Source organism: Oryza glaberrima, chromosome 7, assembly GCF_000147395.1.
Source record: "Oryza glaberrima chromosome 7, OglaRS2, whole genome shotgun sequence".
NCBI lineage: Eukaryota > Viridiplantae > Streptophyta > Magnoliopsida > Poales > Poaceae > Oryza > Oryza glaberrima.
Window position 1 is genome coordinate 25,273,185 of NC_068332.1, and position 19,954 is coordinate 25,293,138.

A 19,954-nucleotide genomic window follows, 5' to 3' on the forward strand; every position below is an offset into this window, starting at 1 on the left:
ATTGGAGACGTGTTCCGTCTGACAGCTCCATCGATTGTTAAAATTAAATTGTAAAATTTTATTTTGAGGTTGATTTTAGTTTTTCAATTCTAGTTTACCTTTTAATATTTGTCTTAATCACTAAGGATACATATATAAATGTTAAATATCAAATATTTTTAGGTGATAATAAGCACTACTCTGTAAAAAAAATCAAACCCTATATTTCAATTTAGATATAGGGTTTGAATTTTTTTTTGGAACGGAGGGGATACATGGATAAGACCATGAGTAGTTGGCTGGACAGCTGCTGATGGTGGCGGTGGTGCTCTATCAGTGTTTATCTGCTCAAGGGAGGGAGTTGCCAATTGCAGCTCTATATATAGAGAGAGAGTGGCGATCATGGATCACTTGTTTGGATGTGAACGATTAAGGAATTGTCATTTGTGGATGTGAACGACTCTGGGAGAGCCTTTTTGATTGTGACGCATGAATTCGTTGAGTGCAGTGGAAATTAGGCCGTGTCCATGTGTGGTTCATGCCTGATGTTGATTGATGTTTTTCTCTCAAACTTTTGGAATTTGCTCTTTTTATCTTGCACGGATGAAGTATTTGAGAAACTTTTAGAAGCACAGGACATGGGAATCTGGTAGTTCGTTGCCACCTTAAATGATTCAGGAGCTTGTCTTTTGAGCGTGGTCGAACATGGTATATCAGACAAGTGCGCCACAAGAGTATATATATGCAAATTAAAATTTACACGTTCTAAAATACTTTTTACTTCAAGTAACATGCAATAACGTTGCCACAACCACAAGGTTATTTTTATACATCTAGATCAAAAGCCAATCTTTTTACAAATAATAAAATCATGTTACATCTAAAACATTATGATGGAGATATCTGACAGAGCCTTTATGTTTGCAAGTTAGACAATCTTATTGTAAATCAGTTACGAGTATTATATACTAAATTTTCTCTATTTTTATTTAGACAAGAGACTTAACTTGCATAATCGATATCGATGTTGCTACAAACTGTATGTAAGCAACAGTTGTGCATTAGTCCACATATTTTTAGCCGAAAGCCTTTATTTATGTAATCAATTCCAGTGTTACTAGTAGAAACTATAAAGAGCCGTTTATATTTTAAAGTACTGTACCAGTACTTATATACTACTTTCTTCGTTTAATACTATAAAGTTGCTTTGTTTTTTTTATTACCAAATTTCTTTAGGTTTGCCAAATTTATAGAAAAAATAGGAACATCAATAAAATTAATTTAGTTTCATTAAATATAACATTAAGTATATATTTAATAATATGTTTGTTTTGTAAAGAAAACTGTTGTTATATCTTTCTACAAACTTGATCGAATTTAAACAAATTTAACTAGTAAAAGGACGACTTATAATATGAAACGCAGAGAGTAGTATAATATTCAACGTAGATAATCACATAAACCTTTTTAGCACAACATAGATAGTCCAAACATAATAGTCCAAACACAATAAACCTCATAAGAAATTCTTCTTTTACAAATTTATCACAATAAAATATAATAGTCCAAACACAATTAAGATTGTAGCTTGAATTGGCCGTGACACATAACCACCTCCAAAACCAAACACGCTCCTCTTTCCGGAGGGGAAGAGAAGAGAAGAGAAGGGGAGAAGAAGGGAACATTCCAATCAATTATTCGGCTGCGAAAAGGCAAGCCGCAAGGCAGCTCAACGGCCGTAGGCAGGGAGAAAGGGAAAGAAAACCAGCAACCGAACGAACGAACGACGCCACCGCTCACCACCTCCACCACCAAACCCCCCCCCCCCAAAAAAAAAAAAAAACCAGAGACGCAGCCGCAAAAAGCTTTTGCGGAAAATCAATTAAAAATTCCTCGCGTGCGAGGAAACCTCGAGACGCCATCGCGAGAGGCGGAAGCGAGCGAGGAGGAGAGGAGGGCGGAATCTCGCGATCCCCAATCCGTGGAGGGGCGCTCCGATTCGCCGATTCGGCGAGAGATCCCGCCGATCGGGGAGCTCCCGGGGTGGGATTCGAGCTGCGGGATTTGGGGGCGCTGAGCTTGAGCTCGGGGGAGGCGGGGGGTGGGCCCAGGGCTGCGAGCGGCGGCGGCGGCGGCGGAGGCGGGGGGTTTGGTTGTGGGTTGTGGGGTTGGGGGTGGATGCTGTCGGTGAGGAGGCGGCAGGAGGATGCACGCGGCGTAGGGCTCCGGGGCGGCGCCGCAGCGGGCGGCATGGAGGACGACGCGGAGCTCGAGGAGGGGGAGGCCTGCGGGGACGAGACGGCCTTCGTCGACCCCGACGTCGCGCTCTCTTACATTGTGAGTGGTGGCCCGAGCGAAATGCCCGCGGTTTCCTCTGCTCCTGTTGAGTTCGTCGCGGTTTCTATGCTTGTTTGGTAGTTGCCCGATGACGATTTAAGCTTAGTTGAGTAGTTTGATCGGTTATATTCGTTTAGAGAACGGACATGTCTAGCTTAAATTTTATGCTTCGTAGGAGTGATGCTGCTGATTTAGCATGGGAATGAAGTGATTGCATTGATGAATCATTTGAAGTCTGATCAATTCGTTGCTTCGGTTGTCGGATACTGGAAACAATTGCATTGGTGCAGCATTTAAAGTTTGCTCTTTCTTTTTTTGTTTGTTTCATAGTAGTTGTTGTTGATGATACTATACTAGTCTATGTAGATGAATCCTTTGATGACGCTGGTTATTATGTAATAGAATGTGAATCTACTGGTTGCAATTTTGGTATTTTGTGCGGTTTCTTCGAGATTGGCAGTATTAGCATAACATTTTATATGGTGGAATCAATCTCTCCTCCTTTTCTTTTCCCTTTTGAACTGCCAGGCTGAATTCATGGTGCTATTACTTGGATTTGTTCATGCAAGGCTACACGTTATTTTTGATAGCAGGACTATGTGCTTCCTCGAGCTACTTTTAATGGATCAAACATCACTCTTAGTCTACAATGCCCAGTGAATTAATTAAATACGCTTATGTTTTGAGGTTACTGTCAACAGTTACTTTATAGTAATGAAACGGAATTTTAAACTCAAAATTTCCAATGCATGCTTTATATCTGAAATCCTTTGGACCAGAAGAAACGGAAAGGGAAACAAATTGAAAGGCAGAAATAGCGAAGTGTTTAATTATCAAAACTTGCCTATAGGTAGGTTGCCTTTTATGGATAACTTGCAACATGAATGCGATAGACACCAGCAACTTTCACCTGAAGACGATATATTGTATTGTGCCAACAATCAAATCTGTTGAATGGTTCCTTTTTTGTTCTTGATGTGCTTTTTTCCCTCAGGATGAAAAAATCCAAGATGTACTTGGCCATTTTCAGAAGGACTTTGAAGGAGCTGTATCTGCAGAAAATCTAGGTGAGCAGATATGAGTTGCTGACGTAGTCATTTTCACTTTGGTACACTATAGAGAGACATTAAAACAGGGGATTAAACCATGACAGGATCGAAGTTTGGTGGGTATGGTTCATTCTTGCCTACTTACCAGCGTTCTCCGCTGCCCCAAACTAGAAGTCCACCTAAGGCGGCAAATGTTAGCTCAAGATCTCCTTATCACCAGCCTACAGAGGTGCTTAAATTAGTTTTGACTGTAAACATTCAATGTTTTAAAATGATGTTCTGATGAGATGACCTGTAATTTAGAGCATGTCCCAGAACACTTTGGCTGTGGCAGCTCCATCTGTTTCAAAACATAATGGTTCCATGGTGCCACTTTCTGATGATTCAAGTAAGAAGGAAGTACATCAAAGCACAAAAGTTGAAAGAGCCTCTAGCACCCAAGATTCATTGAATGGGCCATCTAAGTCTAGTGACCACAATAGATTTAAAGTTCGGATCAAAGTTGGTTCGGACAATGGTTTGGCAAGAAACAATGCAGCTATTTACAGTGGTTTGGGTCTTGATATTTCTTCACCTTCATCCGTAGAGGATAGCCCTGATGGCTGTGGGAGCCTCTCTCCAGAATTTAACAATGTGCCAATTGAATCTCCCAGGACCATTCTTCAGGTAAATTACTGCATGAACTCTTTGCACTTATTTTTCATTATGCAAGGTTCATACAATGAATAACTGTCTTCATTCTCTAAATATATGGAACAGATCATGACATGCTTTTCAGTTCCTGGAGGGTTCTTGTTATCCCCTCTGCGAGATGATCTTGTTCAACTGACACAAAAGGTTGTGCCTACATCAAAGAAATGGGAAACAAATGCAAACACAGAAAATGTACAAGAAAGATATGAAGGGTATGCGGCTAAAAGGGTGAAATCTGATGCTAAGAAAAAGAAAGCTGTAGATACGAAGAGGTCAAAAAGCAGAAATGATGTCAGCGCAGTTATGAAAAATGAGATTGATATAGAAACACCTGCTGGTCAAAAGATCGTATTGGAAGCTCTCAACATACCATTGCTGTCTAATCCCAGAACCATGGAGGCAAAGGACGGGAGCCAGTTTGAAGAGGATCCTATGCGAGACACCTTGGTGGAAAATAAAGATGCCCGATTGAAAGAACGGACCATCAACAGTGACTTAATGGCAATCAAATATGAAAATGTCAAAGCCGAGGCAGCGGAATGTTTAGAGAACAGTGGTCCTGGCAGTTCAGGAATGGATTTTTCAGCAGTCAAGGGGGAAGTGAAATTCAAGGCAGAAAAAGCAGAGATCCATGTAGAAGACAGGAATACTACTAGTGAAAAGGACTTCCAATCGGATAGAAAACAAGAAAGAAAAATAAAAACAGAGAGTAAGTGCAATGCCACAGGAGTTAACTTTGAAGGTAACAAGGTTATGAATGAAAGAACACCTGTTGTCGGCAGGAGCATAGGAAAGGTTTCTAGTAAAGAAACATTACTTAATGATATTAATGAAGAAAATGTCTCCAAGAGTGAGTCCAGAAGAAGTCAGAAAGAGCAAAACATGAATGCTTCATCATCTTCTGATTTCCTGGAAGATGACAGGGGTGTCCTTTCTTCTGTTGCAGTTAAGGAGAGGAAAAATGATTCGCAATCCAAATCTAGCCATCCAGGAAGGAAACCCAAAGCAAAATCACATAGAGATGTTAGGGAGCACTTACCTGAAGGATCTTATGGAGGCAAGGATGATACATTGGAGAATGGAAGTGGGCTGGGAGAGTTACGGCCAAAAAAAATTTGGAAGAATGATAGTGAGAGGGATTCTGATATGCCTGGGACATCAAAAAGGGAAATTTCATCTAGTTTGAAGAATGATAGGCACACACCTGCTGAGGAGCAGAGGATGCATGTACCTCCATCTGTTAGTGCACCTACTGCAAATGCAGCTCCTATGCTTCCTGCCCCCGTCGTGATAGAGGAACATTGGGTATGCTGTGACATATGCCAGAAATGGCGTCTCCTGCCGTATGAGATGAATCCTTCTCTGCTACCAAAGAAGTGGAAATGTAGCATGCTACAGTGGCTGTAAGTTCAACTTTTCAAATCCACATATAATGTTAAAATTTCGTTTATTTTAGTACCTTCTGTTCCCTTTATACTTCCTGCTCATTTTGCTGCCTCTCTTATTACTTCATTGAACCAATGAGTGTATCAGTATTCGGTAGTTAGCATAATAACATGTAATAAGAGGCACCATGTGCATTGAGGGTTGTTTGATTGGACTGCCTAAAATTACTCCATCCGTTCTAATGCATATGTTTGATTATTATTTCTCCTAATTATATGTTCTCAATAAATATTAAAGATATAATGGTAACACAATGCTTTTAATGAGAAACATACTAATGCCATCACTAAAATTGTATTACATGGTGAACTTTCTTTCCGTTCTATCTCGAATGCAAGAAATTTTTTGGGTGGAGTGACTAGTGGCTACAGGATTGGAGTTTGGGTATACTCTTTTAATGGTTTCATGTGCCCCCTATATGCACCTGAACTGTTTAGGCTGTAGTTCAAATTAAAAATGACTATACAGTAGTTAATGTTATTTTCTGCTATCCTGTAGCTTTCAGTAAGGTGATACATTGGTATGCATGAGTAATGTTATATTTATTCATGTTCGTGCTTATGCGGGACATTTTGTTTGTTTGTTGCTGAAAAGCTACATTTTCCAACTTTTGCAGACCAGGGATGAATAGATGTGAAGTTAGTGAAGATGAGACTACCAATGCTCTGAATGCACTATATGTCACTCCAGCCCCTGGCAATGGCGTTGCTTCGGTTGGACATTCTCATGTTGCTTCTTCAGGGCTAACAACATCAAACACTTTGAATGTAAATGGACATGTTGAACAAAGTAGGAAAAGGAAGAATACTCTGAGTGACGGAAATGTTTCCTTTGATGTTTCTCAGCAAATGCAAGGTTCGGTTTATCCACTGAGCAACCAACATGCTCCTATTAGAAGTAAAAGTGCTGCTGATAGTATCCAGTTTCCTGTTGAGAGAGATTCTAAATCAGTTGACCATTTCGTTGAGAAGAAAAGGTCCAAGAGCAAGAATCATGGTAGCTCTTCTGATGGAGGTTCTGTCTACTGTTTTTCCTTCTATTCTCCTAGTTTGGTTTCCCGTATGAATTCACTCTAGTTGCATCATTTGGTTATGTTTCTTTTCTGAAACTTTCTTTATTCAAATACAGGCCATCTCGTGGAAAGATCCAAGAAGCATTCAAAAGTAAAAAGCAAGAGAGAGATGGATCATGATGAATACAGAACTTCTAAGAAAATTAAGAAAGAGGAGCGGCGCCAGCGCCAGTCTGGCATAGATTCTAACCCTGGATATGATTTAGCTAGTGGAGACGTTCCTGATGAGGCCAAAGCTTTGCCTTCAAAATCGATGGCCTTACAGGGTTCGAGTGAAAGGAGTGATGTTCCTCCATCAAAGTATAAAAGTGTTTCTAAGTATAATTCTTCAGAAAAATCTAAGAGATCTAAGGATGGGGATGTTTTTCTTCCTGAAGACAAGAACAAGGAACAATCTTACCCCTCTGATGCACAAAAACCAGATTTGTCTAGTAAGAAGAGGATAGTGAAGGAATGGGAGGAGAGTCAGCACAATTCAACACCTCCGGTGAGTAAAATGTCTATTGTAAACCAAAGCTCTTCTTCCAAAGAAACCTGCAAGGATCAGAACTTAAAGGAAACAAAGTCAAAGTTAACAAAGTCTGAAGAACCGTTTGCCATGACAGATTCAAAATCAATAAAAGTTGCACATTCTAATCAAACTTCACGCAATCTAAATAATGAGCTATTTGAGGACAGCACACCTTTTGCTGTTAAAAGTGGTATGTCTGAACCACCTGAAAATCGATCTTCTGAACAAGCTTTGGATTTGGCTGAACCTGCCTCCAGTGATTTGGCCTACTTTCAGACTACAGCTGTAACTTCAAGCTCCTCAAAGGCTTCCGGCTCTCAGAGAAGGAAACAAAACTTCCACATTGCAAAAACTTCACCAATTGAGTCTGTCTCTTCATCACCACCTAGAATCTCTAACAATGACAAGGTCTCCCATGACAAAATACTGGGAAAGGATGGATCTACATGTGCTAATACAAACAACATGCAGAGCTTGGTAAAGAATACTGAAGTTATAGTAGATAATGTTCGGCAGGCCAGGAAGTCACATGAGAGCATGCTTGCTAGTGAACCTGTTATGAATGGTTTTTCACAAGGGAACTCTGATAAAGATAATGAATTGCCTCAGTTAACTCAAGGCCATGCTTCCAATGGGATTATTTCGGGAAGGAGTTTGGATGATGATCTGCAGCATGCATCTGGGAGGAAAGATTCTTCTTTGAAAAGCTCCAATGCAGCTAGAAGTCATAACCACTTGCATTCTGCTAATAAAAATAACTTGCTTACTGATGGCTCTTCAATCCAACATAGGATGGCAGTCTTGGATACTAAAGGTGATTCCATGGTACATGAAAACAAGAGAAGTGTTACTTCTCTCCAAGACAGAAATGGATCAACTCATTACCCACCAGATGGAAATCCCCAATCAGAGGTGTCATTCGGAAAAGAAAAGTCACATCCCAAGAGCAACAAGCATGATATGCAGAATTCCAAAGCCCAAATGCTCCCCTCACCTCTGAAAGAAAGTAAAGTGGAATCCCACTCCGCTCCATTAAGATCTAATGCATCAAAATTGACAGCACAGTTAAAGCGGGGCAATGTTGAAAATGGAGGGCAACATGGCATTACAAAACAAGCAATTTCTAATCCTGCAGACACTTCCAGTCCTGTTAGGAAGGATAATAACTCAACTGGATATGCTCTCAAAGAAGCCCGGGATTTGAAGCACAAGGCTAATCGTTTAAAGGTTCCTCACCCTAGCTCTCTTTGCTGTAATGCACATGAAAGTGAGTTTTTTATATGTAAGGTTCTCACATACTTGTCTGCAGGAAGAAGGAAAAGAACAAGAAAGTACAAGACTTTATTTTGAGTCAGCCTTAAAATATTTGCATGTTGCGTCAACCTTGGAACCTCCTCCAAGCATTGATGGCTTTAAACAATGTGATGCAGCTCAGAACTTGTATTCCGATACCGCAAAACTCTGCAAGTAAGTTATTGTAGTACTAATATATATGTTGGATTACTTGTACTTGATTGACCATAGTTTTCTTCCTCAAATAATTGGCACTTTCCTGATCCAAGGTGGAATTCCACATATATCCATCATTCTCCACGCTGTGCGTCGATTTTTGTGCTTGTAAAATCATTAAAGGGTATTTTGGTCCTATATTTATAGCATATCTTTCCCAGTATGCATTATTCAGTCGAAAGTGCCTAATATTTAAAAACCATACGAGTATTGTCCTTTTCCTTCTACCAGCCCAATTTATTGCTATGGTGAAACGTGGTACAAATTGAGAGGGTGCATGATGATTGGATGATGACATCATTTCTGTGACTCTGCAATCTGCCATGCATAATATTTTTTAGTGACAGTTCTCTCCTGGGCTATGTTTTTTTTTATCTTCTTCATGAATACCATGCATGAAGAACCAGAATGTACTGCAAATAAATTCCTGGTAGTTCCCTCATGTTGTAAGTTGGAATTTTGAAGAAGAGGCTCTTTCGTAATAGAATACCGATCGACGCTAGCGAGGAGAGTGGAATCACCCGTTGGCCTGAACTTTTCTTCTGCATGGATCGACTTAGATGGGGTAGTCTAATAACTTGGTTCACCTGACGGCTGACGCTGTTCACAGCACAATTTATGTAAACAGCTGTTGTACTCAATTCCTCATGTTTCATCACTATAATTAATTGATTCATGCGATTGTCCAGCTTTGTTGGTCATGCATATGAGAAGTCCAAGAAAATGGCCGCTGCTGCTTTAGCATACAAGTGTGTCGAAGTAGCCTATCTCAAGGCTGCATACTATAAATACCCTACTGCAAGCAAGGATCGCCAGATGTTGCAGGCAATTGTACAGAATCCACCAGGTACTTGACCTTAAACACTAAAATTTAATTACATACATTAGTCTAGCTTGCATTTTAGAATTTCAAATACTTTTAGTGGTCATAATGATATTCTTTTTTTGGAAGTGTGAGCTCATCATACTAGTAATATGTGCCGTGCCCAAAAATTCAGAATACCATATCCAATCCCCTGCCCTTGCTGATATTTCACTGTTACATTCATACTTTATATAACTGCATCTTTTCCAGGCATCATCATATTGTTACTGTTTCTTCTCTGGATTGTGTTTGTTATAACTTTTTTTTCTTGCTTTGCTATTTACTTCTGTTTATTACCTTCGTAGGTGAATCACCATCATCTTCTGCCTCAGACATTGATAATTTAAATAACAATGGATTATCTAAGGGCCCTTCAAGCAAGGATGCTAATTCGCCCCAAGTTACCGGGAACAATTTGTTACTAGCTGCTCGCAATCAACCACACTTGACAAGGTTACTAGCCTATGTAAGTTCTTCATACATTGATATATATAGGCAGTTCAAAAAGTTCTGGTTTCGAGAGTGGTTTATCTTTTATAGTGTATCGGATGAGTTCACAATCTGTTATCTATGTAATAACAAATTAAACTGTTCACTATGATGGTATTAGCAAATTGCACCCAACAAATCTAGATTGGATATCATAAACGAGCATATTGGATAGATTTTGGCAAGTCATAATTAAGTTTGGTTTGAAGGTGACTTGTGAAATGTTTGTCGGGAAGATCTTTTTTCTGTCTTAAGTACTATACTTGTTTTACATCCTGTTGTGATGTTGCTCATGAATTCTGCTGCATAACCTTATTGCTACATATTCAAATGGCAATGCCGTTATGTGGACTCATATGGTGATGAACCATATCATTCCATTCCCCAAAACCAAAAAGGGTTAGGTTTGGGATTAGAATCTAATGACCCTAAAACCCTGAAGTGAGCACCTCATAACTTGATAGTACGTTACTTACAGTGCGTCATGCCATCGATTACAGTTATGATCTGATGACTCTGTTTATATTCTTAGACAAATGATGTCAACTGTGCCTTCGATGCAACTCGGAAATCACAGATGGCAATTGCTTCGGCTGCTAGCAACCAAGAAAATGGAATAGATGGTCTTTCTTCAGTAAAAACAGTTTTGGATTTTAACTTCCAAAGTGTGAATGATCTACTAAGGCTCGTGCGGCTTTCAATGGAGTCTATCAGCTGCTGACATGTTCAGAATCCAGGAAAATGACATCCCTTTACAAGGTGCTGTTGGATGTGCATTCCATATTTGAGTAATGTCCCAGACTTGCCAGTAGCATTTGGTTGAAAAGTTCAACTGTGCGAAATTCATAGGTCTTCTCATTTAAGTGTGCTGGTTAATTTGTACATGAAGTGTTTGTCTTATCTTCTATTCCGGAGGCCTGTTTTTACCCATTGCTAGCATCTAGTTGGATGGTTTTATCCATGAGGGAGGTTGCTGAAGATGTGCTTTGCAGATTGCACTGATCAACTTGATTTTGGGCAAGACTGCCTAGTTACAGACTGCACTTGATAAGCTTATACACAATGCTACTGGACAGCAGCTCCTTTGTAGATAATCTTCTTTCCTCCATGCTGTAAATGATGTATTTTCGTCATGGAGTTGACTTATGGTTGAATAGTATCATATGTTCCTTTGAGAAGGGCAGAATGGTGGTTTCCACTTAGCAATTTTGATGGTACGTTTCAGTTAAAAATAAATTAAGTTCAACACACTCTCCGCACCACTAATGCTTATGTAATGTTTGATTCTTTAGCAGGTCAGAGGACAAAAGTGTTAATTAGTGTGCTAACCAAGAAATCAGCCAGTGGTGTCTCTTTTTCAGTGCCACTTCTGGATAAAGTTCAAGCAGGTACCTTCACTGATACTATAGTACCTTAGTACATTCAAACCTTACACCTCATGATAGTGCGGAATAAAATGACTTATTGAATGAATTGGTCTCATGCTATTCTGCAAAGGTGAAAATGACCTCTTCATTGATACCATCCCTAGGTTGTATAGGTACCCTGTGACTTTTGCAGTAAATTAGACTATATGCTTAAGTGCTGAAATAAGAACATTGTAATTCCTTGGTTCTTCTTTCTGTAATGCTTTCTACTCTGTAGGGTTATACTATAGTTTACATATGCATGCACAGCACCACCACTGTAAGGTTCTTCGACCCAAAACTAGAACTGAAAGTTAGGAACTTCCACTATACAGATGGCAGCACCTGAACTGAAAATACATTGATTACCATTTTCCACTCCTTACTCCTAACAGTAATCAGTGATGTTTGTCTTTTCTTTTTCAGATTTCAAACAAGAAATCACTTGGACCATCACCTGTGTATGAACAATGTACAAAGATTTTCATGTACAATAGGCTAACTCGTTCCTTGACTATCAGTACGACGACTATAACCAGCGCGTGTACATGTATATATACCCGAATGGTCGAAGCGTTTGTCTTGCGTGCTGGTACACTCGTGACACCAATGTACTTTTAGTCCACATTTTTCTTCTGGCAAATTTTGTTAGTTTCACATTAGTCGTTGAGATGTGATAGAACTTATCTGGACTGAGAATGTGTTGCAGAATGCAAAATAAGCTCTGTATTCTGTACTGTTTGTATCGCGAATCGCATCTTCAGTTCAGTTGAGTAAAGTGATGCTAATTTTAGTTATGCAATTATCCTTTGTTTATTCTGCAAATGAATACTGTGGCGGCAACGTAAATCTGCATGTCCACGAAATCATGCTAAAAACTACTCACATGGCATTCTATATTTAAAAAATGTGCCTGCTCGATCGTATGCTGCAATGCAAATGTGTGTGTGTGTGTGTGTGTGTTTTTTTTTTTTTGGTGGGGGGGGGGGGGGGGGGGGGGGTTACAATTTCGATCAGAAAAATCATCATATGCTGCATTGCAAACTTGTTAAATTTGGGGTTGGTTTCGATCAGAAAAATCGTAAAAAGACAGTTATGCACCACAGTTCGGTTTCGATTAATTTTATACTGATGTATCAGATCAAGATCATTTCCATTTGCGAACAATTCTTCAGAAATTTCATCTCCCAGCCTAACACATCGGCCACTGCGTATATCTCTTCTGTACGCGGATGCGTCGTGTCGTCCGACGAAAACTTGTGCAAATGCAGTGCCTCGCCGGCGCCGGCGTCCACCCAGCTGAACCCGATCTCCTTCTTGACGCCTCTGTCCCTCATCTTCCTCCTCACCTTGGCGACGCCGTCCCAGTCGCCCACGTCGGCGTAGATGTTCGACAGGAGGACGTACGCGCCGGACTCCGTCGGCTCCTTCTCCGTCAAAATTCTGGCGATCCTCTCGCCGATCTCCGCGTCGCCATGGATTCTGCAGGCTCCGAGCAAGCTCTGCAGCGCCGACACGCTCGGCCCGGCCGGCATCCGCATCATGAGCTCCTCAGCCTCCGCCAGCCTCCCTGCCCGGCCTAACATGTCGACGACGCAGGAGTAGTGCTCCGGCCACAGCTCGACGCCGCGATCGGCAGCCATCGAGTCGAAGATGTCCCTGCCGGCGTCGACCATCCCGCCGTACCGGCAGGCCGTGAGGACGGCGAGGAGCACGACGCCGTCCGGTGCGACGCCGGAGCGCGCCATGTCGCCGAAGAGGCTCATGACGGCGCCGTAGCTCCCGTGCCTGGCGTTCGCCGAGATGATCGCCGTCCAGGCGATGAGGCTCCGCTGCTCCGTCTCGTCGAACGCCTTCCGGGACTCTTCCAAGCTGCCACGCTTCGCGTACATGTCGATGAGGGCGCCGGCGACGTACTCGCTGTCGCCGAAGCCCATCCTGAGAGCCCTGGAGTGGTACATCTGGCCGTACGCCATGGACACAGTCTCCACCGCGGTCACCGCGCTGAGGACGCTCGCGAACGTGGTCTCGTTGGGTGTCAGGCACCTGGCCATGGACGAGAAGAGCTCGAGGGCGTCGTTGCACCGGCCGTTCTGCGCGTAGCCCGAGATCACAGCGTTCCACGCGATGATCTCCCAGCGAGGCATGAGGTCGAACACCATCCTCGCGTCGTCCATGCGACGCGCCTTGGCATACATGGTGATGAGGCTGTTCGACGCCGCCGCTTCGCCGGACACGGCGGCCTTGAGGCACGCCGCGTGGACCATCTGCGCTCCCCTCGCCGGACAGTCCGCCGGCAGCGCCGACATCAGCGCCACGAAGGTGACCTCGTTCGGCGGCACGCCGTCTCGCCGCATGCCATTGAACAGCGTGAGGGCGTCCTCGCCGTCCATGGAGATGGCCGTGGTCCATGACACGACGTCGCGCTCGCTCATGGCGTCGAACAGCCTCCGGGCGCTGCCGGGAGCGCCGCACTTGTAGTACATCGCGACGAGCACGTTGCCGATGGAGACGTATCCCTCGACGCCCAGCTTCACCGCAAAGCCATGGACTTGCCGGCCGAGCTCGAGCTTCCCCTCGCCGCCACATGCCGGGATCGCGCTGCAGACCGATATCCGGTCAGGCTGGACGTCGCCGTCCCTGAGCATCCGGAGGAACACGCCAATCACCTCGGCCGGGCAGTCGCCGTCTTGCGCGAGCCCGCAGATCAACGCGTTCCATGAGACGAGGTCCCTCGCCGGCATATCGTCGAACACCCTCCTGGCCTCCCCGAGAGACCCTCCACGTGAGTACGCAGTGACGAGCGCGTTGCCGACGAACACATCGGCCGCGAGCCCGGACCGCCAAGCCAGCGCGTGCAGCTGCCGCACGAGGAAGCCCTCCCCCCGGCCGGCGGCCAGCGAGAGCGCGACGGTGCACGTGACGGCGTCGGGCCGCACGGCGCCGGAGCGGAGCATCCACGACGCGAAGTCGAGCGCCTCGGCCGGGTCGGGGAACGCGGAGAGGATGGTGTTGTAGGAGCTGACATCCCTCGCCCGCGCCGCGGCGAACACCCCGACGGCGGAAGGGAACGACCCGGTCTTGGCGTAGCGGGCGGCGAGGGAGTTGGTCACGGCGGCGAAGCCGTGGAGGCCGGTGGTGACGGCGACGGCGTGGAGCGCCGGGAGGGAGGCCGGGTCGGACGCCCTGACGGCGGCCGAGAAGGCGATGGGGTTGACGCGGCGGTGGCGGGCGAGCGACGGGTGGGCAATTCCGTCGAACGGGTGGTGGGCGGCAGCGGTGGAGAGCGTGCGGATCCGCAGCCGCCGTAGTGGCATCTAGTGTAGTTTTTCAACCACGGATTTGAGATCCTCTCACTAAAGTCACATGATTTTGAGTCACTGACATGTGGGCCCTATTTGTTATGGACCCACATGCCAGAGACTCTAGTAGGATAAAAGCCCAAGGGCCAAACCCCTCTTCTTCCTCCGGTCTCTCGCTCCTCGCGCAAATCTCCGGTCGCTGCAGCCCTTCGGCCATGGCGGCGTCGTCCGTGCTGCAGCCTGCGGCGGCCGCCGCCGCGTGGCCGCGCTTCCTCCCCTCTCCTCGCCGGAGCGCCGCCCAGGTACTAAGGTTTCCTTCACTTCTTAGGCCTGCAACTCCTGTTTCGTGGCGTGGGGCAGGCAATTCGTCGAATGGCTTGTGGTTGGGAAGAAATCAAGAAATTGCAGCGCAGCGACAGTAAAATTCTAGGGTAATTGGCTAAGGTAGTGAAGATGCTACATTCTCGGGAACGAATCACCTGACCGGGCTGAAATCTGTGTAGTGTAGTTCAAGGCGTACTGTAACTTTGTAGGTGCAGTTTGTGGTGAAAATTTTCCATCTCGTGTGTTGTTTGAAACATGAAACTAGCTCAGTCTTAGCTTGAAACAACAACAGAACTTACTTCTTGGTGTAGAAACGTTAGGTGTGTTGTGACTACTGACTAGTTTCCCATAATTCTGTCCCCCTTTTTGGCCTTATCCAGTTGCAATGTAATCTTATCAGATGTTTCTTTCAGGAAGAGTTGCTTGATACACTAACAGTTCAACACAATATCCTTTTGATGTTTATGTTCCTTGTATACAATTACTCTGAATGAGAAACCCCCCATTTCATATTATAAGATGCTTTGATTTTTTTCTAAGTTAAACTTTCATAAGTTCAATCAAGTTAAAGAAAAATATATAATTCTATTAAATCTAACATTGAATATATTTTGATTATATGTTTGCTTGATGTTACCATGTTTCTATGCTTTTCTATAAATTTGATCAAATTTAAAGAAGTTTGATTTAGAAAAAAAAATCAAGTGTCTTGTAATATGAAAATGGAGGGAGTAACACCCTATTAGCATCCCTACAACAAATCACTGATTCCTGAACTATTTTGTGGTTAAATTAAAGGCTTCTGAATAGTTCTTATTTATATCCGAACTCTCAGATGTGTCATTTATTCTTGGAACAGACATATCAAGTTATTTCCATGCACAAGTTTGAGTGGAAGCGCCCTTTCAGCGGTAGGTACCAACATTCGTTGCAATTTACAACATTCAGTGACAGGACTGGAGTTGTAAACTTGTAATTCAAACTTTGGTTTCACATCGTTGCCCTGAAGTGTTGAGATAAATTTTGTGACTGCATCTGCAGGTTCACACCGGTCCGGTATTCTTCTTGTTTGCAGAAGTTCAGGTTCCTCTGTAAAAGCAGCTACTTCAAGCAGACCCGAAGCTGTTTCCTCTTCTCATAACGATCAATCCAGCAAACATTTATTTGGTTCTGTTTCAGATGCTTATACCATTATCTCTGGCTATTGGATTGGCCCTGATATGGATGATGGCTGTGGTAATGTTGTGGCCATTCTCCAAAGAATTGTATGATACTGCATTTGCTGTTAAACCACATGAATTTTCTGGCGTTTGAAGATAATTTTTATATGCCAGATCATCCTCCACATTAAGGTATATCTATAACCTTTTCCAAACAATGCCTATTTGCCCGGCGAAAAAAACAATGCCTATTTCTGATCGTATTATTTCTTACATGAATCAATGTGCCACTGCAAATGGTTTAATCATGTGTCATTATTGGTATGTTTGCAAAATGTATTGTTAGATTCTATTCCAGTTGGCCTAAAAGTGCAGGCAGGCTTGTTTAAATAAGATCTGAGTGGGATAGAACTAGCACAGTCTTTTGTTACAAGCTACTTGACACAAATTCACAGAATCACAGTGATATTTACATGCTATTATGAAAGATAATTAAGAACGACTTGCCAAAGCAAGTCTTCTCGTCAACTTAGCATGATGAGATTGAAAATCGCAAAGCTGCCATTGTTGGGACGGAACAGTCACTGAAACTGGGCCCCACTCACCTCCTATATAGAGTAGTGTACACCTGGAGCTGGAGCTCAAGCTATAGCTCAGGTGACTGACAATGGCGTACAGGGCCTTGGAAGTGACGCTCATCTCGGCGAGGAATCTGAAGAAGGTGAACTTGATCACTCCCATGGAGGTGTACGCCGTCGTCTCCGTCTCCGGCAACCCGCTCGCCCGCCAGTGCACGCTCCCCGACCGCCACGGCGGCCGCAACCCGACGTGGAACGCCACGCTCCACCTCGCCGTCCCCGCCGCCGCGCCGGGCGCGTTCCTCCACGTCCTCCTCCGCACCGAGCGCGCCCTCGGCGACCGCGACGTCGGCGAGGTGTTCGTCCCCGTCGCCGACCTGCAGCTCGCCGCCGCCGCGCACTACCAGTACCTGGTCCACAAGGTGCAGAGCACCACCGAGCACTGCGGCGTGCTCAGCCTGTCGTACCGGCTAGGCCCCGTCGTCGTGCCGGCGCCGCCGCTGGCGGCGGACACCGGCGCTGTCCCGGCGTACCTGGTGGTGCCGTGCTACGCGAACGCGCCGCCGTACGTCTACCTGTCGCCGGCCAATCCTGCCCGCGGCGAGGCCGCGTCGGCGTCGGCGTCGCCGCCGCCGCGGCGCAAGAGGAGCGGTGACTTTGGGCAGTGGCTCGGCGGCGCCGTCCGGGGAATGTTGTCCGGCGAGGCCATGTCGCCGGACACGGCGGCCTACGACGCCGGGTACAAAACCCTGACCGGGATGGCTGATGGCAGACGTGTCAAGTTCTAGCTAGTAGGAGTTCTATTCTAGATTAGCGTGGCTTGAATAAAATGGAAAAGGTTTCTTATGTACTTTTTGCATGGCTGGGAGACTAACTTTTGTACGAGGAAGTATTGGGTGGAAACCGTGGTAGAAACTTAAAACTTGGAAACTAACGTTGGATCAAAAAATGGACATCCGAGATTTGTCCACGTCATCATGAGTAAAAAATTTTACTACTCATGAGTAAATCTATGAGTAAAATGTTTACTAATGATGACGTGGTCGAATCTCGAACGTCTATTTTTCGATCCAACGGTAGTTTCTAACTTTCCACTATATATATGGTTTCCACTGTATATTTTTCCTCTTTTTACTAATCTGTAGCATGTTTTCTTTTCTTTCTTGGAATATTTATGCATTACTCGTCATTCAACAAACATACTCTGCATGAAAATTCATCGCCGATTTATTTAGGTCAGTTTGGACGCCTTAGGTGGACAAACGAGAAACGACAGTCCCTTGTTGAAGCCGTTGTTCCAAGCAGCGCTTCTGATAGTTGTGATTTTTTTTTTCTACTCTACCCATTCTAAAATATAATATTTTTATGTTATTTAGCAAATAATAAGGTTAGGTTAAAAAAATCCTTTTCAAGTCATTTCATTTGTTATTTTTTTATATTTTGAATTGGTCAGACTTTCTTTCTAATTGGCTTCAAAAAAAATGATGAGAATCATGAGAATAAATGCATAAATGCTTATATTGTGATATACTCCATCCATCCAAAAATATATTAGTATCTAGCCTTTAAAATTGATGTTAAAATATAACAACTTCTCCATCTGCATTCTTTTCTCAGCCAATCATAATATTTCACCATTCAAATTTCCTACACACTTTCCCTAAAAAAAAAATTTTCCTACACACATCCTTTTCTCAACCAATCATAACATTCTCTAAATTTAATTTCATCAACTTTCTAAATACCCGTGTTCAACCCTAACAATCTCTAATTTTATGACAGAGATAGTAAAATTTGAATCCTAAAAACACCTATATTTTACTCCCTCCATTTTATATTGTAAGACTTTCTAATATTGCCCATATTCATATAGATGTTAATGAATCTAGGCACATACATATGAAACGGAGGAAGTAGAACGGAAGGAGTAGTTGTTATAGTGTAAGTTGTTGCAAGATAATTTTGTATACTCATGTTGTCTAGTTTTTTTCCTCTTATTTTTTTTGGGCTACATGTATTTTTTTAGTTGATGCAAAGGGTGGGGAATTTTTATTCGACCATTAATGAAATATTTCATTGTCTAAAACAATTCAACAGATATCTCAAGATTTCAAACGTATTTTGAATTTGTTTGATTCACGTATATCCACCGGTGTCAATGAGGTTTAAGTAAGGCTTGAGCAGGCTCCAGTGCCACTGAGTAATTAACTGACCAAAACCAATCAGGACACAGAAATCAACCTGCTAAACCACATCAGAAAAAATAACAAATTGAAGGAGACAGCAGAAACAACATGCATATGTTCTTGCCCGCTCAGATTATTTCCTCTGGATATAGATGAATCAATTCTGTCCATCTTGCATGAGACTATGTACAGTCATACAGATTATATCTGAAGAACTTGCTAATAATACCGCATCAACATTATTCACGATCGAGCATACGCACCCCGGCACTAATCTGCCGAAGACCGGTCAGGATTCGGTGGTTACCAATCTGTCTCGATCGGTTTGGCATTATTCCCAGTGCAGTGTTACCTTGAGCATCTATATCATTCTCATGTAATTAACTGGATTCAATAAAACTTCCTTCATCTTAAAAAACCTGGGGAATCTTCAGTTTTGCATCATTCATGATGTCATGATGATGATGACTCAATTGGAAGTTTGGAAAATGTTTTAAGATAAACACAGTAATTCTTCCTGATTCTTTTACGGTTACTCTCTACACTCCAGTGGATTTATTCTCAGGAGATATTTATATCTCTCATCATTCAAGAAAATATATTTCTGACGAGAACATCTTCAGTTAAAACAAAAAGAAAAGCAGTTACACTTTCACTACTTCCTATAGCACATTCGAGCAGTAAAGCCGGTTAAGGAAAACAACTCCAAGTTAAAAGAAGGAAAAGCAGTTAGACTTTCACTACTTGCTACAGCACATTCAAAGGCTGAGTAGTAAAAAAGCCAAAAACTCGCATCTTCAGCAACACGCGAAAGAAGAATAAACCATTTAAAAACTCGAAAAATTGAGCCAGACAAAGATATGGTATCGATCCTCTGCTATGATAATCATCGAAAATTATGGACACGCAGCACTAGAAAGGCCAGTCCTGCAAGAACTATATCCTCAAGCTATCATCTATCCAGCATCAGATGCCTCCTGATCTATACTACCATTATATTCAAACTTATTTGATAAAAAATCTAACTGCAGGAAACCTCCCCAATCAG

The 19,954-nt window shown here is 43.2% G+C and overlaps 3 protein-coding genes across 5 annotated transcripts; 2 read left to right on the forward strand and 1 right to left on the reverse strand.

Moving 5' to 3' along the window:
• Window positions 1-1,715: 1,715 nt before the first annotated feature.
• Window positions 1,716-12,158, forward strand: LOC127780688 (cysteine-tryptophan domain-containing zinc finger protein 7). 3 transcript variants are annotated; one of them, XM_052307636.1, is made up of 14 exons: window positions 1,716-2,316; window positions 3,311-3,383; window positions 3,470-3,594; window positions 3,669-4,031; window positions 4,125-5,461; window positions 6,121-6,518; window positions 6,633-8,314; window positions 8,397-8,554; window positions 9,286-9,443; window positions 9,767-9,927; window positions 10,483-10,709; window positions 10,943-11,164; window positions 11,243-11,338; window positions 11,783-12,158. In XM_052307636.1, exons 1-11 carry the CDS (start codon window positions 2,158-2,160, stop codon window positions 10,669-10,671), a joined length of 4,803 nt encoding a protein of 1,600 aa, XP_052163596.1. In that variant the 5' UTR covers window positions 1,716-2,157; the 3' UTR covers window positions 10,672-10,709; window positions 10,943-11,164; window positions 11,243-11,338; window positions 11,783-12,158. The 3 variants fall into 3 exon arrangements, with proteins under 3 accessions (XP_052163596.1, XP_052163594.1, XP_052163595.1); XM_052307634.1 differs by having other exon boundaries at window positions 10,483-11,164; XM_052307635.1 differs by having other exon boundaries at window positions 10,483-11,164; window positions 11,246-11,338.
• Window positions 12,159-12,375: 217 nt separating this feature from the next.
• Window positions 12,376-14,706, reverse strand: LOC127780691 (pentatricopeptide repeat-containing protein At4g32430, mitochondrial-like). Its single transcript, XM_052307638.1, has one exon. It carries the CDS (start codon window positions 14,671-14,673, stop codon window positions 12,493-12,495), a length of 2,181 nt encoding a protein of 726 aa, XP_052163598.1. The 5' UTR covers window positions 14,674-14,706; the 3' UTR covers window positions 12,376-12,492.
• Window positions 14,707-14,765: 59 nt separating this feature from the next.
• On the forward strand, window positions 14,766-17,935 carry LOC127780694 (protein SRC2-like). Its single transcript, XM_052307642.1, has 3 exons — window positions 14,766-14,960; window positions 15,842-15,893; window positions 16,024-17,935. The coding sequence occupies exon 3, from the start codon at window positions 16,810-16,812 to the stop codon at window positions 17,506-17,508; it is 699 nt and encodes a 232-aa protein (XP_052163602.1). The 5' UTR covers window positions 14,766-14,960; window positions 15,842-15,893; window positions 16,024-16,809; the 3' UTR covers window positions 17,509-17,935.
• The last annotated feature ends 2,019 nt before the right edge of the window (window positions 17,936-19,954 follow it).